The sequence below is a fragment of the Hippopotamus amphibius genome, chromosome 10 (assembly GCF_030028045.1).
Source record: "Hippopotamus amphibius kiboko isolate mHipAmp2 chromosome 10, mHipAmp2.hap2, whole genome shotgun sequence".
Taxonomy (NCBI): domain Eukaryota; kingdom Metazoa; phylum Chordata; class Mammalia; order Artiodactyla; family Hippopotamidae; genus Hippopotamus; species Hippopotamus amphibius.
Window position 1 is genome coordinate 20,056,676 of NC_080195.1, and position 18,604 is coordinate 20,075,279.

The 18,604-nt window shown below is 34.7% G+C and overlaps 1 protein-coding gene across 2 annotated transcripts in view; it reads left to right on the forward strand.

Annotated features, from left to right (window-relative positions):
* SGCZ (sarcoglycan zeta) overlaps positions 1–14,657 on the forward strand; it is a 988,084-nt gene extending 973,427 nt beyond the window's left edge. The window contains exons 7-8 of one of the 2 annotated variants that reach the window (XM_057697937.1): positions 8,105–8,228; positions 14,389–14,657. In XM_057697937.1, the coding sequence (XP_057553920.1) occupies positions 8,105–8,228; positions 14,389–14,583 (319 nt within the window). In that variant the 3' untranslated portion in view covers positions 14,584–14,657. The remainder of the gene's footprint in view (positions 1–8,104; positions 8,229–14,388) is intronic. The other variant, XM_057697938.1, reaches the window with a different exon arrangement.
* Positions 14,658–18,604: the final 3,947 nt, after the last annotated feature.

The window sequence follows — 18,604 nt, forward strand, 5'->3', positions numbered from 1 at the left end:
CCCTTTGTTATACAACAACTTCCCACTGGCTATCTGTTTTACATTTGGTAGTATATATATGTCTGTGCTACTCTCTTGCTTCGCCACACTTTCTTTCCCAATATCTTATTACGAAAATTATCAAACATACTAAATGTTGAGAGTATCTTATAGAAAACACCTGTATAAACTCCCGGCCAAGTTCTTCTAGTATCATATTTCCATGTCTTTAATTATGTATATATTTCCACTGTCCATCCACCAGTGTATCTTATTTTTTATGCATTCAAATATAAGTTGTATAAATCTGTGCACTTTTCCTGAACACTTCAGCATGTACATTATTAACTAGTATCCAAGATCACTTACAGTTTCTTTCCTTTTTTTTTTGTAAAATAATTATGCAATGACATTCAGAAAGCCTAAATGCATATTTGCTGGGTTTTGAAAAATGCATACACCTGTGTAACCCAAATTCTTGTCAAGATATAAAACCTTATCATCACTCAAGAAAGTTCCCTCATTTCCTTCCTGTTAAATTCCCACCACTACCCACCAGAAGCAAACCTTACTCTCATTTTTTTACACTGTATTATGTTAGACTGATTTAGTACCCATATAAATTGATCATACAAGATGCACTTCTTTGTAAGATTTATTTCATTCCACATGTTTTTGAGATCCATCCATGATTGCTGATTCATTATATGAACATACAATGTTTTATTTATGCATTTTCCTAATTGAAAGGTGCTTGGGATGTATCTGGCTATGTTAAGTCTTATATAAGAATGCCAGAGCTTTCCAAAGTGGTTGTATAATTTTACTCTTTGTTAAAAAAATTCAATTAACAATCAAGTTAAGAAAATTAATGAAAGGGAATTTTATTCAAGCCAAACTTGATTAATCCAGGAGACAGACTCTCAGGGCTTCTCTCAGAAGCCCTGAGAATGTTCCACCTGTCAGAATTGCTTCGAAGGCACAGTCATGTACATTTTCCAGACAAAGGATCATACAGCAAAATGACATACAAAGTTCACCAAAGATTCACAGTCCAGGTAAGCATTGTGCAAAGGAAACAGCAAGTCATTGTGACCCCTTACAGATTTGGGAAAGAATGCTATTCTTTTAAGAAGTTACATAGCTAGTGTCAGAAGAAAGGGAAAAAAATAATATCTTGCTGTGAAGCTGGCATTCCGACCTTCGTGGCACTCTGGTTAATGTGTAATGCAGATACACCTGCATGTTAGGGACAGAGGGAGGAGGCCCAAACTAAGAGAGAGAATTTTATTTTTAAATTTTCTTGTCCTTCCTTAAAATATAAATTTTATTTCATCATCTTCCACCAAAAACACATGAGAATTTCATTTGCTGCACATCTTCACTAATATTTAGTGTTAGCAATTTCATTAATCCAAGTCATTCTGGTGGCTTTTCAGTAGAATCTCACATTTTTAATTTGCTGTTACTTGATAATTAATATTAACCACTTTTTCATGTACATATGGGACAACCATGTATATCCTTTAGTGGTTTATTCAAATTTTGTCCATATTTTAATTTTATTTTTTATATTTTTATCTTTGAACTGGAGGATTATTTATATATCCAGAAACTTGTCCTATGATGTTATCTCCCTGTATATTGGTTGTATATTCATTTTATTGATGGTAATTTTGAAAGGCAGCTTTTTGTCTTGAAGACATCTAATGTACAATTTTAAATATTTACTACTTATTGCTTTTTATGGCTGAAGAAAATTCTGCCTACTCTCAAGTCACAAATATATTTTTCTTTAAAAGCCTCATTTTTTAGCTATTATTTTTAATAACTGTGTGGCATAGATTGAGGTTTATTTTATCCATATGGAGATCAGTTACTCCAGCCCCATTTTTTTAAAAGACTTTGCTTTTATTCATTGAATCACTTTACTGTCTTTGTTAAAAATCAGATGACCATACATGTGACAGTGTATTTCTGGAGTATCTATCTTATTGCATTGTTCTATTTGTTAACCTTATGCCAGGCCAGCCCTGTCTTGTTTACTATAGGTTTGCAATAGTTTTTAACTTCTGCAACACTGTCGTTATTTTGAAGGTTGCTTTGGATATTCTAAAGTATCTGCAATAGCTGCATAATCCTGAGAAAATGACTCAATCACAGTAAGATTCGAGGATTTTCTAAGTAAAATATGAATTATTAGAGTGTACATTTCATAGTGTTGGTGGGATGATTGAGAGATAACCCATGTAAAGTTTTAAGTACAGAATGGGTTCCCAGTACTAGCTTTTAGTATATTATTATAAATATACGGCCAACACAGGAATAAAGCACACATCTAGTGATGTTTTGCAGCAGATAAAATACTTTATGTTTAAGGTGCTCTGTAATTTTATTAGTTAACTGAGCCCCAGTGAAATTAACTGGATTTAAAATTTCTAGCAGAACTCATGTAGAACCTATGAGATTCTTATTCAAAGTCCTATGCTTAATTCTTTCATTAGATGGATGCAACTCTTGCAGATAATAATTGTCTCAGTGAGTTTATACCTGAATTTCCCAGACTGCTTCTTGAAAATAACTTTCATTATTTTATAGTAGGCAGCAACACTTTCAATACATGCAGGCAATACTTTTCTATATCCTGCAGTTTATAATATAGCCTCTAGAAGTACCCAGCTTTGGGTAAGGGCCTGGGAGAATATTATCTATAAAATAGTCAATGAAATATATTAGTATGCAATTGTCAAATCCTTTGGATAAGTTGGGATGACTATTAATATGATGTCTACTTTTTATTTTATATATCTTAAGTTTTGTATCTACATCTACTTGTTCTATAATGTTCTTTGGATAGTTAATATCATGATTATATGCTTACCTGATTTCTAAACCTTTTAAAAGTGCCTCATTGCACTAAAATGCAAAGATTACTTTCTTATTGTCAGAATTCATGGAGTTTTAATACTTGCAGTTCGAATGGAAGTATAAAACAAAATTTGCACACTGCTTGTGGAAATTGTGTTTTTTCCCTATTCACCAAGTGACAGACCTAGAGACAGTGAGCAGCTCTAGGTAGGTAATGTGTGTAAATGTAACATGTAAATATAAGTATACATGTAATTACGAATATTGATATTGGATGATTCAGGTTAATACACGCATCTGTAAATGCTCACAGTAAATTTATGCTATTAACAATGGTGTTAATTTGAAGATTTTGTCTCCATATACATTGTAGTCCTGCTATGAAATTTTTACTCCCCCAAATTTAGTTTCTTTTCTTATGCTATATAGTCAGAGAAGCTTATAAAAATAGTTTGCAGTTTAATTTTCATGTTCATAAGAAATATAACTACTACAATATACTCCTTTGAAAACAGAATTATGAAATCCTCCAAATAGTCTAATAAATTATTATTATATACTCTATCTGCACACTTTCCATAATTAAAGTTCCTAGTGTATATTACTCATCTGAGTGATGGATACTATATAAAACAGTGCTATTTTTAATAAAATTTATATTGTTTCTTAGTGATCACTACTTTTAATTTTGTCAAGATTAGCAAAGCATACATTTGCAACCTGTTTAATTCAGTCTTAATCACTCTCAGAACTTGAAAGATTTAGCAATACTATAAAATTGCCATGTTTTGTATGTTTAATGTACCCCTTGATAAGTTATATATATATATGATATAGATACATCATATATATATATAATATGGCAGGTACTCCTTGATAAGTTTTATATTAAATATAAATGTATATTAAAATATATATATCACGTAACATGTTTTATGTACTCCTTGACCCCTTGATAAGTTTTATATATTGTCTTAGGGCACACAATTAGCTGCAGAAGAAATGAAAATATTCCTGTAAAACTTTAATTTGCATGTTTGGTCTCCATTGCACTCAATATCAGAAACTAAGCCCCAGTCTATTCAGTTCTCTTCTTTTCCCTGGGGTTGCATCATTGTACCAAGACGCTTACACTGCCAAAGCATTTGTGGTGACATTTGGTCCTCGATAGCCTCAAGATCCAACTGGCATTTGCCAAGATGTTCTCCTTCTTACGGTCACTTAGTCTTCAGTCACTGCAGGTCACTACTCCTTTCTCCTTTGAGAATCTTGTGATCTCTTGTCCTCGGTTATCCTGAAATATTGCTCTCTCCTGAGACCTCTAACAACTAAAGAATAAAGGTCGCACAACCTAGATATCTGACCTCAGGTAGCAGAACATAGAGAGCTATTCAAGACCAGTTCTGTTCATTTCTCTCCAAATTTTCTCTATCCTGTGAATTGAGAAGACAGTTCTCCAACTAGTGAAGTAAACAACAGGGTCTCACTGATGTTGGTTTTCATCTGTTTTTATGTGCTAAATCATTTTCAACACAATAAATGGCTAGGTTTTTGTTTTTGTTTTTCAACTCAAAATGTTTATAACATTAAGAAACCCTAAAGATCTTTAACAGCTTCTCTACTCTATCTTCCATCATTTGTGGCAAAGAATCGTGTTTAGTGAATGAGGGAATGGCAAAGTGGGACAGGGGAAGGAAATCCCGTTACATTCAAAATACTATCCTGCTACATGCTTATTTCCCATAATTATTTTAAGAAATTTCCTAAAATCCTATAAGAAAGCATTATAATTATCAATTTAGAGATGATAAAACTGAAGTTTATTGCTGCTGGCTGCCTTCCCTGAACCCAGGTCTAGCCAGCTCTCCATCTTTACTGCCTCTTTGAATAGGGATCCGCTAAGTCAGTGCTAGCAAAATACTCTGTGGTGATACTGGCAGTCAGTACCTGAGTCTGAAATGAAGACGAAGATAATGAACATTTTTAAATTAAATAAGTAGTAAAGATGAGCATGGAAAAACTCAAAAGCCCAGAAGCACTTAATATATTTTAGTGCTCTAGCAAAAATACGGTAGAAATATAGTACACTTAATACAGATATTTTACTGTCAAATGTATGAATATCCCAACCCTTTATCCTTGAAAACAAACTAAACCGTATCATTTGATAAAATAAGTGTTTTTCCTCCCACTTACAAGTTGTGTTTCCTTGAATGTCAGATTCATAGTCTATTTCAGAACATTAATTCATGTTAAGTTCTCTGACTTCTGTTTGAGTGGTTCAAACATATCCAAACTTACATAATTACATTTAATGTTTAGATAATTAATGAACGGAAACAGTAATGGTCACAGATACAGTATTCAAGATAGTGTATATTTGGGGGTGAATCAGAGGACATTACTTATAAATACACATTTAAACATTCAGATTTTGAAATTTAGATACTGTATGCAAAGTATAAGGATTATGAATGAAAAAAATTATGGGTGATTCTTTGAGAAGTTTTCAAATATTCCGTGAAAATGTGTGATTTGTGTTAAAAAAAACAAAAATAACCCAAACAGACATTTCTTTAAAATATATATATATTCAAAACCTGACCCTCCAGGGATTTTATGGATACCCAAAAACCTATAGAGATGAAAGTTTCAGAGTTGCTTTGATGAGTGAAAAAAAAATTTTTAAGTGGCGAAATCACTTCTAAATTCTGGCTCTAGTCTTTCTTTTTTTTTTTTAAGAACTTTTATTGAGATACAGTTAACAGACAATAAACAGCATATATTTAGCAGTGTACAATTTGGTGTCCCAATTTCCCAATTCATTCCCCCCCAACCCTCCCCACTTTCCCCACTTGGTGTCCATGTGTTTGTTCTCTACACCTGTGTCTCTATTTCTGCCTTGCATTTCCTCTTTCATAGTTGTTAGCATTTGCCTTATGTATTGAGGTGCTCCTATATTGGGTGCATATATATTTATAATTGTTATCTCCTCTTCTTGGATGGATCCCTTGATCTTTATGTAATGTCCTTTCTTGTCTCTTGGAACATTTTTTATTTTAAAGTCTATTTGATCTGATATGAGTATTGCTACTCCAGCTTTCTTTTGATTTCCATTTGCATGCAATATCTTTCTCCATCCCTTCACTTTCAGTCTGTATGTGTCCCTAGGTCTGAAGTGGGTCTCTTGTAGACAGCATATATATGGGTCTTATTTTTGTATCCATTCAGCCAGTCTGTGTCTTTTGGTTGGTGCATTTAGTCCATTTACATTCAAGGTAATTATCGAGATGTATGTTCCTATTACCATTTTTTTAATTGTTTTGTTGTTGTTTTTGTAGGTCCTTTTCTTCTCTTATGTTTCCCGCTTAGAGAAGTTCCTTTAGCATTTGTTGTAGGGCTGGTTTGGTGGTGCTGAATTCTCTTAGCTGTTGCTTGTCTGTAAAGCTTTGGATTTCTCCATCGAAGATGAATGAGATCCTTTCTGGATAGAGTATTCTTAGTTGTAGGTTCTTCCCTTTCATCACTTGAAATATATCGTGCCACTCCCTTCTGGCTTGCAGAGCTTCTGCTGAGAAATCAGAAATCAGTCCCTACTTGGGACTCTCTGCGCTTCCTGGACTTGGGTAGCTATTTCCTTTCCCATGTTAGGGAAGTTTTCAGCTATAATCTCTTCCAATGTTTTCTCAGGTCCTTTCTCTCTCTCTTCTCCTTCTGGGACCCCTATAATGCGAATGTTGGTGCATTTAACATTGTCCCAGAGGTCTCTTAGGCTGTCTTCAGTTCTTTTCATTCTTTTTTCTTTATTCTTTTCCGCATCAGTGATGATCACCATTCTGTCTTCAGGTCACTTATTCACCCTTCTGCCTCAGTTAATCTGCTATTGGTTTCTTCTAGTGTATTTTTCATTTCCATTATTGTGTTGCATATCTCTGTTTGTTTGCTCTTTACTTCTTCTAGGTCTTTGGTAAACTTTTCGATCTTTGCATCCAGTCTTTTTTCAAAGTTCTGGATCATCTTCACCATCATTATTCTGAATTCTTTTTCTGGAAGGGTGCCTACCTCCTCTTCATTTAGTTGTTTTTCTGGGGTTTTATGCTGTCCCTTCATCTGGTACAAAGTCCTCTGCTTTTTCATTTTCTCTATCTTTCTGTGGCTGTGGTTTTCAGTTCCACAAGATGAAATACTGCTGATACTGCTTGATACTGCTGTCTCTCTAGTCTTTCAATATCACCTTCAAGTCTTTAAGTTCAGCTTTACTACTGAGAGAGAGCTGATCTTCAGCACCCAAACTATTTGATGCGGTTCTCTCTGGAAAACAGCTCTGGGTCTGTAGCCTCAGAGGAGACCAGTTGCTCTGGATGATGGTGAATGCGAGCCTGAAGGGACTCTTGTCCTAAAGTCCCTTGGTCAAGAGGAACACAGGCAGTTGCAGCGCCATAGCAGAACTATTATCCAAAATGACCCACTCCAGGATAAGATCTTTTATCACACTGAGTACCTTTTACGACTATGTTCTTGTTTCTGTATTTTGCCTTCCTTTGCACTTTCTCTGGGTTTATATTTAGAGATAATTTTGAAAATGCCTCCCAACTATCTTTTTTGCAGGCACAGCTATCTACCACACTTGTATATCACCCTTTATTTAATTTCTCTTTCTCAGACTGATGTCATTCATTTTGTGGACTTTTTCTTGGGCCAGTAGAGGTCAGTTGATACAAGAAATATGTCTTCATTTTAATTAATTTCTGGAAGTGTAAAGAGTCTTTTGAGAATTTTTTTGTTTAGAGAATTTTGAGTGGGCACATTTGGAAGTTCTTAATATTAATGATTTTCATTAAAACTCTCACATCTTTGCAAGACAAGGACTCTCTACTGAGGGATACTTGCATGCTAACTTCTTACAAATTTATTTCTTAAAATTCCATCATTAATATTGAAGACATAAAAATGATTTAAATTAGTAAACTTAGCACGACCTACTTTTCAGTGCATTGTGAAGGGAAACAACACAAGAAACTGTTATTAAATCATTATACAAATGAAAGTAAATAATTGGTGATAACAGAGAGTTTCATAAAGAGCCAAAAAATAGATAAAACAATCAAAAATCTTTCTAAACCCCTTTTTAGTTTTTTTTTTTTCAAAATGGAAAGAATTTGTATTTATGCCTGCCTGTTTGTTTTAGTTGACTAACATTATGTGTGTCTGTTGCAAATTTTTTTCTTTTCAATATTAAGGATTTTTTTTTTTTTAGACTTGAATCACCAACCAGGTCCTTGATAATGGAAGCTCCCCGTGGGGTCCAGGTCAGTGCTGTGGCTGGAGACTTCAAGGCCGCCTGCAGGAAGGAGCTCCATTTGCAGTCCACAGAGGGGGAGGTGAGTTCTGAGGTGTAGACACTGGCCCTTTACTGCTGAGGGTGATTCTTCTCAAATTACATGCATATGATTCCAGGTGAAACATAAGGAACTACTTTATAAGAGCCTCAAGTTATGAAAATATAAATCTTTCTTGAATGTGAAACTGGGTAAACCTAATGTTATTTTCATAAGTCAAAGCTCAATTTATTTTCTACTGAAAGATATTCATTCATAAGTTGATTATAAGTGGGGCATCTAAGTTCCTGCAGTTTCAAAATCAACAGATAAACAGAATGAATATCAAGATAATATCCAGAATGAAGGCAATCTTTGCTTTCTTTGTTCTATTTTGTTCTTCAGAAAGTTTTTCCAAAAAGTGCTTTGAAAGTTTGTGTGTTCGTTTCAATAGAAATAGTACCTATATTTTTCTAAAAGGGAAACAAAAAGCAGAAGTTTATTTTGCTATTTTGCCCAGTTATTTCCTAGATAAGGAGATACATGCTGTTTTTCTTCCGTGTCACTTTATTTCACCCAAGAGTCCGTTTAAATTCTGCTGTCTTCATTCCTTTAAAGATTCTCTGCTTTCTCTCTCACTGCGTGGTTTAAAGAACCCTTTGTCTTTGGCCTTCCACTCTTTCCCTGGAATGTGATAGGCACATATTTATTTTGTCTACTTTACTCGCTATATACATTGTGACTGTTGTGTCTGCAGAATTACATTTTTGTCCATGCTGGAAATTTCTAAGCATTATGTCTTCAGATATTCTCTCTCCCCTTTTTTCTCTATGGCCTTTTTTTGACCCTCTGAAGAAATAAATGTTATGTCTCTTCATTCTCTTAGCTTCCAGATCTCTTGGCTTCTCCGTCCTCATTTCTATTTATTACCCCGTGCCTCACTTTATATATTCAGATCTACATGCCCAGGTTCCTCCTCAGTATCTAATCTCTTCTTCAATACTTACGTCAGGCTTTTAATTTTAGTAATTTGGTTATTCGTTTCTAGGATTCTCATCTGTTGTTTTTTTTTCAAATCTGTCTGGACATCTTGGTAGTTGCTCTCTTGTTTGCTTGTTTGTTTTTAATTCTACCTTCATTATTTCAAAGCCTTATACATAATACATATTCAATTCTGTATCTTTTTACTACAATTCCCAGAGTCCTTGAAGGTCTAAATCTATTGCACTGCTGTTTCCACCAATTAATTCCCTTAATATTTTCTTCCCTCGTGTGCTTATTTATTTTTTCAATGAGTTTACAAAGGTCAAGCTGAGAAGAAAATGCATGGACGGATGATTTGAGAGAGACACTCTGGAGCATTTTGGACCTCATCAGATGTAAAGATGAGGGCAGACATTAACAGAAACAAAAGGAGACATTCTGTTCTTACCTTTATGCCAATATCTCAGTTATTGATTCAAGAATAATTTATATTATAAATTTGGCTTTCTTTCTATAAACAAACTCATTGCCAGGATCATTAACATCTTAATGGATATTACAGCTTAAATAATCTAGAAATATACTTTATAATATTGAAAACATATCCATATTACCTTTCAGGACTTCTTCCCACCACAGTTGCAGATTCCATACTTTGTCTACCACAGCAAGAGAGAAATCTTTCTTAAATATCTCACATCTTTTTTAAAGCGTAGTTTTTATCATGTTAATCATTTCATTCAAATGATTCATAATGAATCATCCCATAATAAATATTGGTGGTTATTAATCTCCATTCTGCTCCTATTTATGCACCACTTTACTTATGTTCATTTATTCAGAGTATCAGCAGAACCCTTATATTCAATTACAGATTAGCATTTAATTGTGAATTGAGTATATGCTATAAATAAGTCATAGCCAGAGGTTTTCAGCTGTGGCAATTTTTTATATTAATAAAATAAAGATACAGAAAAGCACAGCACTTTCTATCAGAATAAAATAGCATGTAATTTTTCTAGGAAGAAGTATGAAATAATATAAAATCTTTCTTTTTTCTTCATTGACTGTGTCACAGAAAGGTAGATCAACCAGTTATTAACAATATAGAAAAATATAAACCCCCTACCCTTAGATAGTGCTTAAATTAACTAAGATCAGAACAAAAATGGTATTGAGTTAACCAAAATAAGTAAGAATGAAATTGCATACAAAGTGCTGCACGAGAGAAGTTTCAGTCATTTCACACATCGTATTGCAAGGAATTTCAAATTCAGCTCTGAAAACAACATGAATGACAATTGCAGGTAAAACACTGAAAGTTATAATAGCATATGCAGTGCAATAACTTAATAGCATATATGTTACAAGATGACAGAGGAAGGAGAACACAATTTTTATTTTGTAAACTGATTAAATATTCTACTACAGTGACAGGTCTGATTTCAACAGGTAAGAATGGAATAAAGCCCAGGGGTGTAATTGTGAGTACCAGGAAGAGTTTCAGAACAAGTGGATTATATGGTTTATAGAGCAGTGTGGAATAGAAATGTCAGTTTTAGAAGCTGGAAAGTGAGCAGTGTCAGAGTAACTGCCTTAAGCAGAACAGGACGAGGTACGAGCAAGTCCTTCCAAGCTGCAGAAGCCTGGAAAAGCTGAGCAACGTCGGGTTGAAAAGACTCAAAATACAATACCCCTTTTTACTTCATAACTTACTTTTCTCTCTCAAACCGAGAAAATATTTTCTCTCCCCCTCTTTTCTTCTTCTTTCTTTTTATTTTTTAAATGGAAAGCCATCATTTATTCAGTCATTCATCCTTCTGTGGATGTATGTTATATCTGTGAGGCTAGCTTTCAAAACTCAGAATTTTATTTTATGAATGTCACCAGAATTAGACTATTTACAAGCCTATTTCTTCTTTCTCTCCCTCCTTTCTTTGTTCCTTTTTAATTTCTTGTTTAATTTTATGTTATTATTGAGGTAAAAGTTGTATATAATGTTGTGTAAATTTCAGGTGTACACCATCATAATTTGATATCTGTATACACTACAAAGTGACCACCATCAAAGGTCTAGTTACCATCCATCCCTATACAATTAACCCCCTTTTTTTCTCTTTTTAAAAGCCATTCATTTTAATTTATCTGTTAATAAAATCTACTTCCCACATATGGGTGAAGCTGCTGTGTGGATCTCAGAAGTTTATGGAATTAAGTATTGTCACACAGCTAAGTATTGTCTAGAGTCGCTCCTAAATGGATAGAAGAACTGGAGGGCACTGCTATAGCTAAGCTGAAGCAGGCCACACACCACAAGGTTGAAGGCTAACTCCATTGATGAGGCCACCACAGCTGGGTTTCCTTTCTGAGGCTGCCACCTGCAAGCCCTACCTGTATAAAAACAGCTACTTTCCACATTTATTCAGTCAAGCTACACCAATGGAAAGACAGTCAGTTCCATACTATAAAACCCAGTGATGTGACCTGGTGTCAGCAAGCCTCTGAAGCCCCCAGGGCTTGCCAGTAACACTTGTTTCCGTGCTTACTAAGAAATGAATGATTGACAATATCTTACAGTCATTTGATTAATGTTACATGAGCCACACGTTCCTAGGCTTTCCATGTTGCACTCTTTATTGTCTATGTCACAAGGTTTCTCAGATTAAACACCAGCTCCTAACATTTCTTCAAAGTGAGCTCACATCTGAATGTGCAGACTTGAACCTCATAGTCCCAGAGCTTGTCTTAATAGGTTTGGCGTTGGAGAAGCTTGAGAATATCTGCTCTCTGCAAGCATGCTAGCTCCTAAGCAGAACTGAGGAAAGGGGATGTGCTGTGCAAGCCCAGTTCCTCACTCAGACTCAACCAGTAAGCGGAGGTATCCCTCCTCCCCCGTGGAGAAGTGAGTGAAAGAATCCACAGTCTATATCAACTGGCGTTGCACTCATTGACATCCCGCAGCATGGAAACAAAGAACAGGAAGAAATGAGGCCCAGCGTTTATATCCCAAAAATGTGTTGCCATTTTCTTTTGCTTAGTTTTGTGCACTTTTAACTTCCTCATCAGAAAAAAAAAATTTCTTCTTAAAAAAAAATAGAAGTCCTTTCTTTCTCTTTGCTTTCCTGTCACTTAACCTAGAAGAATTTATGAGGCAATAAATTTCAACATTTGATACCTACAAACAAAAACTTTAATTATGCTTTCTTAATTTTGAATACTGTTGGTAAATGCAATCATTTTTATTTGATAATCTATCCATTTATTCAACAACTATTTGTACTACATGGAAGCTGTACATGCAGGGCCAAGCCTGTGAAGTTACAAAAAAATTCAGACTTAATTCTACCTTCAAGAAGGACATAGTTTATTAGGGAAAGTAATGTATCTATACTTAATATGACTGTAAAATAATGTATCAAGTGCTGAGCCAAATAAGATATTAATAACAAACTGCTGTGGGAGAACCAAACAAGAAGAGTCTTTCCATCTTGGGGCACTAGGGAAAGGTCCATGGAGGATGAAGCAGATGAACTGGGCTTTGGTGGAGAATGAGAACTGTACCTTAGAGGAGAGAGACACTTCCAAGGTGAAGGAAAGGCATTATTTCATGCAACTTGCACTGGCATAATTCTATGCACTGTTCTATAGTCTTGAACCAAAGACAGGCCCTGCCCTCGTAGATATTACTTGCAAGTAAGAGAAATAAAGAATAAATGAGCAAATACACACTTAATGTTAAGAAGGGATTGTTACTATAGAGCAAAGAAAAGCTGGTAAGGAGAGATTAATGGATTTGTGTTACTTTAATAGGGTAATTAGGAAAGTCCTCTTTTAGAAGGTGACCTTTTAGTAGAGATCTGAACAAATATGCTCACATCTAAAATTAATCTAAAGTATACATGTCTATGGTATAAGAATTCTTTTCCTGGCTTATTCTTACTGTGTCACAGATTGCTATGTTTCAAAAAATTTTAATGCATATAAAAGAAGGCAAATGGGAAATCTCCCTCCTACCCCTGTCCTGGAACCACCCTGTTTATATCTATCCCCACTTGTAAATATTTGGAGAAAAGTTTTTCAGGCTAGGAAAATGAAGAGTTAAAAAAACCTGACCCTGGGGTTGCTCTGGTATGTTTGAGAAAACATGAGAGCTCGAGCAAGAAGAATGACAGGAAATGATGTTAGAGAGATAGGCCAGATCATACAGGGCTTGTGGGCCATGGAAGAGAATCAAGATTCATTCTGAGAGTGGTGGGAGGCCATTAAAGAATTTTGAGTGCTGGTATGACATGATTTGATTTGAACTTCTTAGAAGTTCACTCCAGCAGTATGTACAATGGACTATAAGAAGACAAGAGTGACCACTGGGAGGCCAATTAGGAGGCTATTGCAGGAGTCCTAATAAGAAATGATTAGGACTTGGGTGAGGGCAGAAGTGTAGAAAATGGAGTATTCTCTGGTTCTCCTGTCAATTTAGAGATGCCTTCAGGCAGTAATTAGCTACATAACAATAGAATCAAGACATAACTAGAGAGAGTTTATTTCTTTGCTCATTCAAATTCATGATCCAATTTTCCTTTCTTTGGACTCCCCCATGCATGTCAAAACCGTATAATCACTGGCCTTGAAACTGTTGAGTCCCTGATTTGGAATAAGTGAAGTAATGTTGCAAGTTAGGAGATTCAGCAACAACATAGGAATTAAGTACAGGTAATACATTTCATGGAGACTTCAAACCTGATTATATCTAATAATTATCTGTTGTTTATTGTGCACACTATCTACTTGGTGTAGACTGTGAGTCAATGTGATTTTATGAGTATTTTTTAAAAAAATTAAACCAGTGTAAAATTTTTTTAGTTAATTGCCCATCACTTCATGAATGGCATGTCCATGAACATCCTCATTTCTCTGTGTCTTCTTTAGACTGGCGTGATTAAGTTAAATTAAGAGACAGTTGAAATCATTCATTTTTTATGGTGTTTGAATAACTGGGTTGACCCCTTAAGCAGATTATACAATCTTGCTTTTCAGATCAAGGGCATTCTCTGGATGTACCAAAGGCTAAGGTAGAGCCAGAGCATTTGGGTAGTACCATAGGAATGCAATTTGTTGGTTCAACAGTTCGGTAGCTAAACAGAATTGTTTGTCCTGTAGTCTTTCTTATTAGACCATGCTATAAAGCTCTTAAGTATATAGGATACTAAAAGGAATTAAAATGCAATTTCTTTCCCCTTAGATATTTTTGAATGCGGATACAATCCGGCTGGGAAACCTACCGACGGGCTCTTTTTCCTCTTCTTCACCCAGCTCCTCCCACTCTCGGCAGACAGTGTATGAACTGTGTGTCTGCCCCAACGGCAAACTGTACCTGTCTCCAGCCGGGGTCGGGTCCACTTGTCAGTCCAGTAGCAATGTCTGCTTGTGGAGCTGAAGTGACTGATTTCTCCTCACACCAGAATAGCCTTTTGTTCCTGTCCGTCCGCTTCACAGTTCTGCTCCGTTTCCCTCGTGATCAGTCCAGAGCTTCTCCAAATGGTCCACAGAGCAACTCCTTCCAGTGTAAGCAGGGATTCGTGCCACCTTCTCTCGTGATTTTCTGTACTGCTTAACACGGAGAGTGTGAGTGACAGAACAGTGGAAAAACCATCTTCAGCAGGAAAACTGGATCATAACTTTTGCTCAGAAGGGAGAATAACATAGGTGCCTTTGCTACATGAAGTGAAGCACACAGTTTTAGATTTTTGCAGGACCTGGATATGGACTGCACATATATCCATAACATAGATGAAATTCCCAGTATCCAATGGCAAGATGAAATGGTTAACCCTGTAAGAAAACCAATTCTACAGTCTGAAAGCACAATTTTCCATTCATCTTTTGGATGTAAACTTTTATCCCCGAATTTTAAAATTTTAAAGCATTATGTAATGCTTGCTTTACTAAAAATTAAATTCAATACATGGTTTTTAACAAAATAGGACAAGACAGAATCCCACCTTGACTTTTATTTGTTTCTTTAAATTCAGTGTGTTGTTACTCTTTGTCTACTAAGTCTAGAATTTTGTACATTAGATAATTTTGAAAGCTCTCAGCAATAGAATCTTTACAGAATTAACAAAATGCCATTATACCATCGTTTGTCAGATCTGAATGGCCTTATATAGTATTCACTTGGCTATTGCATGTGACATATTTGCTTTTAACAGAACATCTAATTTATTGCAATATAAGGCAGGATTAAGAGGGACATACAGATGGTGTGGAATCCATAGATTTTTTTTTTTAATTCACATGCTATCCTTTACAACTAGGTTCTAATAGTATAATTTTTGTTTGCTTCATTCACTTTATACTTGACTCAGACTGCTAAAATTCAAATATCCTCTAAATCAATAAAAACTACTGTGATGCCTAATGCTGAGAATGAATTCACTTTCCATTGGAATATCATCTACAGAATTATATTTATGTATTTTTTATTGGAGATTAAGGCTTAAGGACAATAGAAATTAAATTAAAAATCCCTGCTTAAACAGTAAAACATACACGTTAGCAAACATGTTGAAAATGTATTTACTCCATTAATTCATATTTTAAGGAATTTAGTCACATTCCCTTGCAGCTATTAATATTTAATTTCATTAGACTGTTGTTACCCTGACATCAGAGAACATAGTTTCTTCCATCCTCCAGTGCTTATTTTTGTAAATTAGCTCCTAATAAATAACTCCAGAATACTGTAGATTCATTTACCACAACACCCCTTAACTTGAATTCTTGCAACTTACAGAATCCAAGAATATAAAACTATTAAATATTTCATATTATGGGAAGATGACTTGATTACTATAAGGTAAGTCTTTAATTTTCACATGTCAATCCATCTTTTTCTCCCTCATACACACTACTACAGGTGTGTGGAAGTTTCCTTTTGGGGGTCCATGACTGTAGAACCTTTGGAGTTCAGGACTTTGCAGCACAGGGTGAAGTGGGAGATTGGAACTTGTAGAAATAATTCAATTAGTGAAAGTAATAAATTTGAGTAATGCAAGCAACAAAGTGAACCATTTGACCAGAATTATCTTGTTTGGATAACGTAACCTATCAAATACCTGAAAAAGCTCCATTTCACTAAATGTATTCTATACTCAGCAGAGAAGTGAGAAACATAATGCAGTTTTATTACTTTTAAAATAGAACTTGACTTGTGTTTGGGGCTTATTATATAAAACTTTGTCAATAGTGTAGTAAAAATTAAGATGTGTAACTGCTTAAAAGTCATATCCTAACACAGGAGTTTAATTTATTTAAGTTAAAACATTAGAATTTACTATGAGACAGTCACACAAAGTATAACACAAGAAATTTTGAGAAATTATGGGTGCTAATTACTGTATTATGGACTTTTTAGGAAAACACTGTGTATTAATTTGAGACATATTCAAGTTCTAAACAACCCTAAATTGAAACAATTAGAAAGTTTCTTAGTTAAATGGGAACAATTTTTGATTAGTGATTAGTCCTGTTTCTAATCTCAGCTCTGTCTTCTACTAATCAGTAAGCTGATTTAGGCAGTTCAGAAATATCTCCAGGCTTCAGTTTACTCAACTTTACAACAAAAGTATTGAATCAAATGGTCTCTTGAGATTCCTTCCAGCTCTAACATGTTCTAATTCCAAGAGTAAATATTATAGAAGGTGAAGGGGGCCGTCAAAAATTTAAACAATATGTCATGAGAGGAGGAAAGATAAAAAGTGTAAAAACCAATTCCAGTGAGGGGCTCTCATATTTTGAAATCACATGTATTTTGAAATTTTATAAATACAATTCAAAAGAAATTAATAAGAGCTTTAGACTATGTCTAGAAGATGTAAAAATATCTGCTCAATGTCATAGGAAAAAATAGCGATACAGGTACCTTTCCTATTCAACGCTAAATGGTTGGTTTAAATTACTTGACTGGCTGTTTTAGATTCCTAAGAATCTAAGCATAAACTCAGCCTCAGCGTTTGGGCTTCTATTAAAGACACAGAAGATTGCCCTGAAAAGTCCTTAATTTTCTCATAAAAAAAAGCCTTGATTCTTTCTTTTTTACACAGTTTCCTTAATTGCAGACCACCCAAACAGATTCATTATCTGTTTTTCCAGTACCATTTTTTGCGTTACAAAATATATAAATATAGTGCAGTTTACTTAGATGCAAATTTCATCTTTCCCAAATTAAACTCAGAAAAGTGTACTACATGAACCCTAAACTTGGTATCCAGCTTAACTGGAGAAGGCAGGAAGGGAAGAAGGGAAGAAGGGAGGCAGACAGAGGGAAAGGAAGGATGGGGAGAGGGAAGGGGACCGACCGCACTTCTAGCATTTAAATTCTTAGCTGAGAATGGACAAACGGAGAAGTATTTGCATTCATTCATGTTTTGAGGTTAAAAGGAGAGAAGCAGAAAGGAAAAATTATTTTTTTTCTTTCAGAATATTTCAGTAAGACACTTCCAAATTTTCCCCCAAATTTCTATTCTGTACTTGTTAGTCCTACTTTTATTCTCTTATTATGAACCATAAACTGTATAATCTGGTACAACGCTATTTAAGAATTTAAGCTAATTTTATGCTTCATATTTTACATTAAGCTGGAAATCTTAGATTTCAGTACCTCGCATCTCTGAAAACAGAGGCAGGAGTTCTAATTGTGTTTCTGCCCCTACCTACTCATGTGACCTTAAGAAATATATTTTATTATCTTGGCTACCGTTTACTTCTCTTTGGGAGGAGTACACCAAACTAGAAGTTTTCTTTGGTTACCTTCATTTCTAAATTTCACTGATTCCCTTAAGAAAAGACTCAGCAATCTTGAGTTCGGTAGCCTCATCTGAAATTGTTATTATTGATCTTCTGTGTCTAAAGTTGTTGTTTTTAAATGTTGAAATACACATCTTCCCAGCAGCCAATCCCTATTCCTTTTTCTACACTCCCGTTGTTGCTCTAATCATTTGAACATTAATGTCCCTTTCAGAAAATCATGCTTTGTTGACAGGCTTCAGTAATATAGTTAACATTAAAGAGAAAAAGAATGTATTTAGGTCTTATTAAAAATGATTATTTAGGAAATTAATAGAAGTATTTACCAAATATCAATACTCTGTTGATCATTCTATGATTATCTCCATTAAACTGAAAAGCATTTGTCTTTTGAAGAAACGGTAAATCAATCACAAAGATTGGTTGCTGAATTCCTTGTAATGTGTTATGCCATTCAAAATTCCTCCATATTCTGCCATCTGAATTACTCAGTTGGACAGCGCCTCATTTTATAAAACTGTCATTTGATACAGTAAAACTCCTAAAGAATTATATCATTGCAAACCTGGTATCCCTGTATGAGGTAGTAATAGTTAGAGAGATGAAGAGTGTTTAAGGCATTTAAGTGCTGAATTTCTTAGCAGGGAATA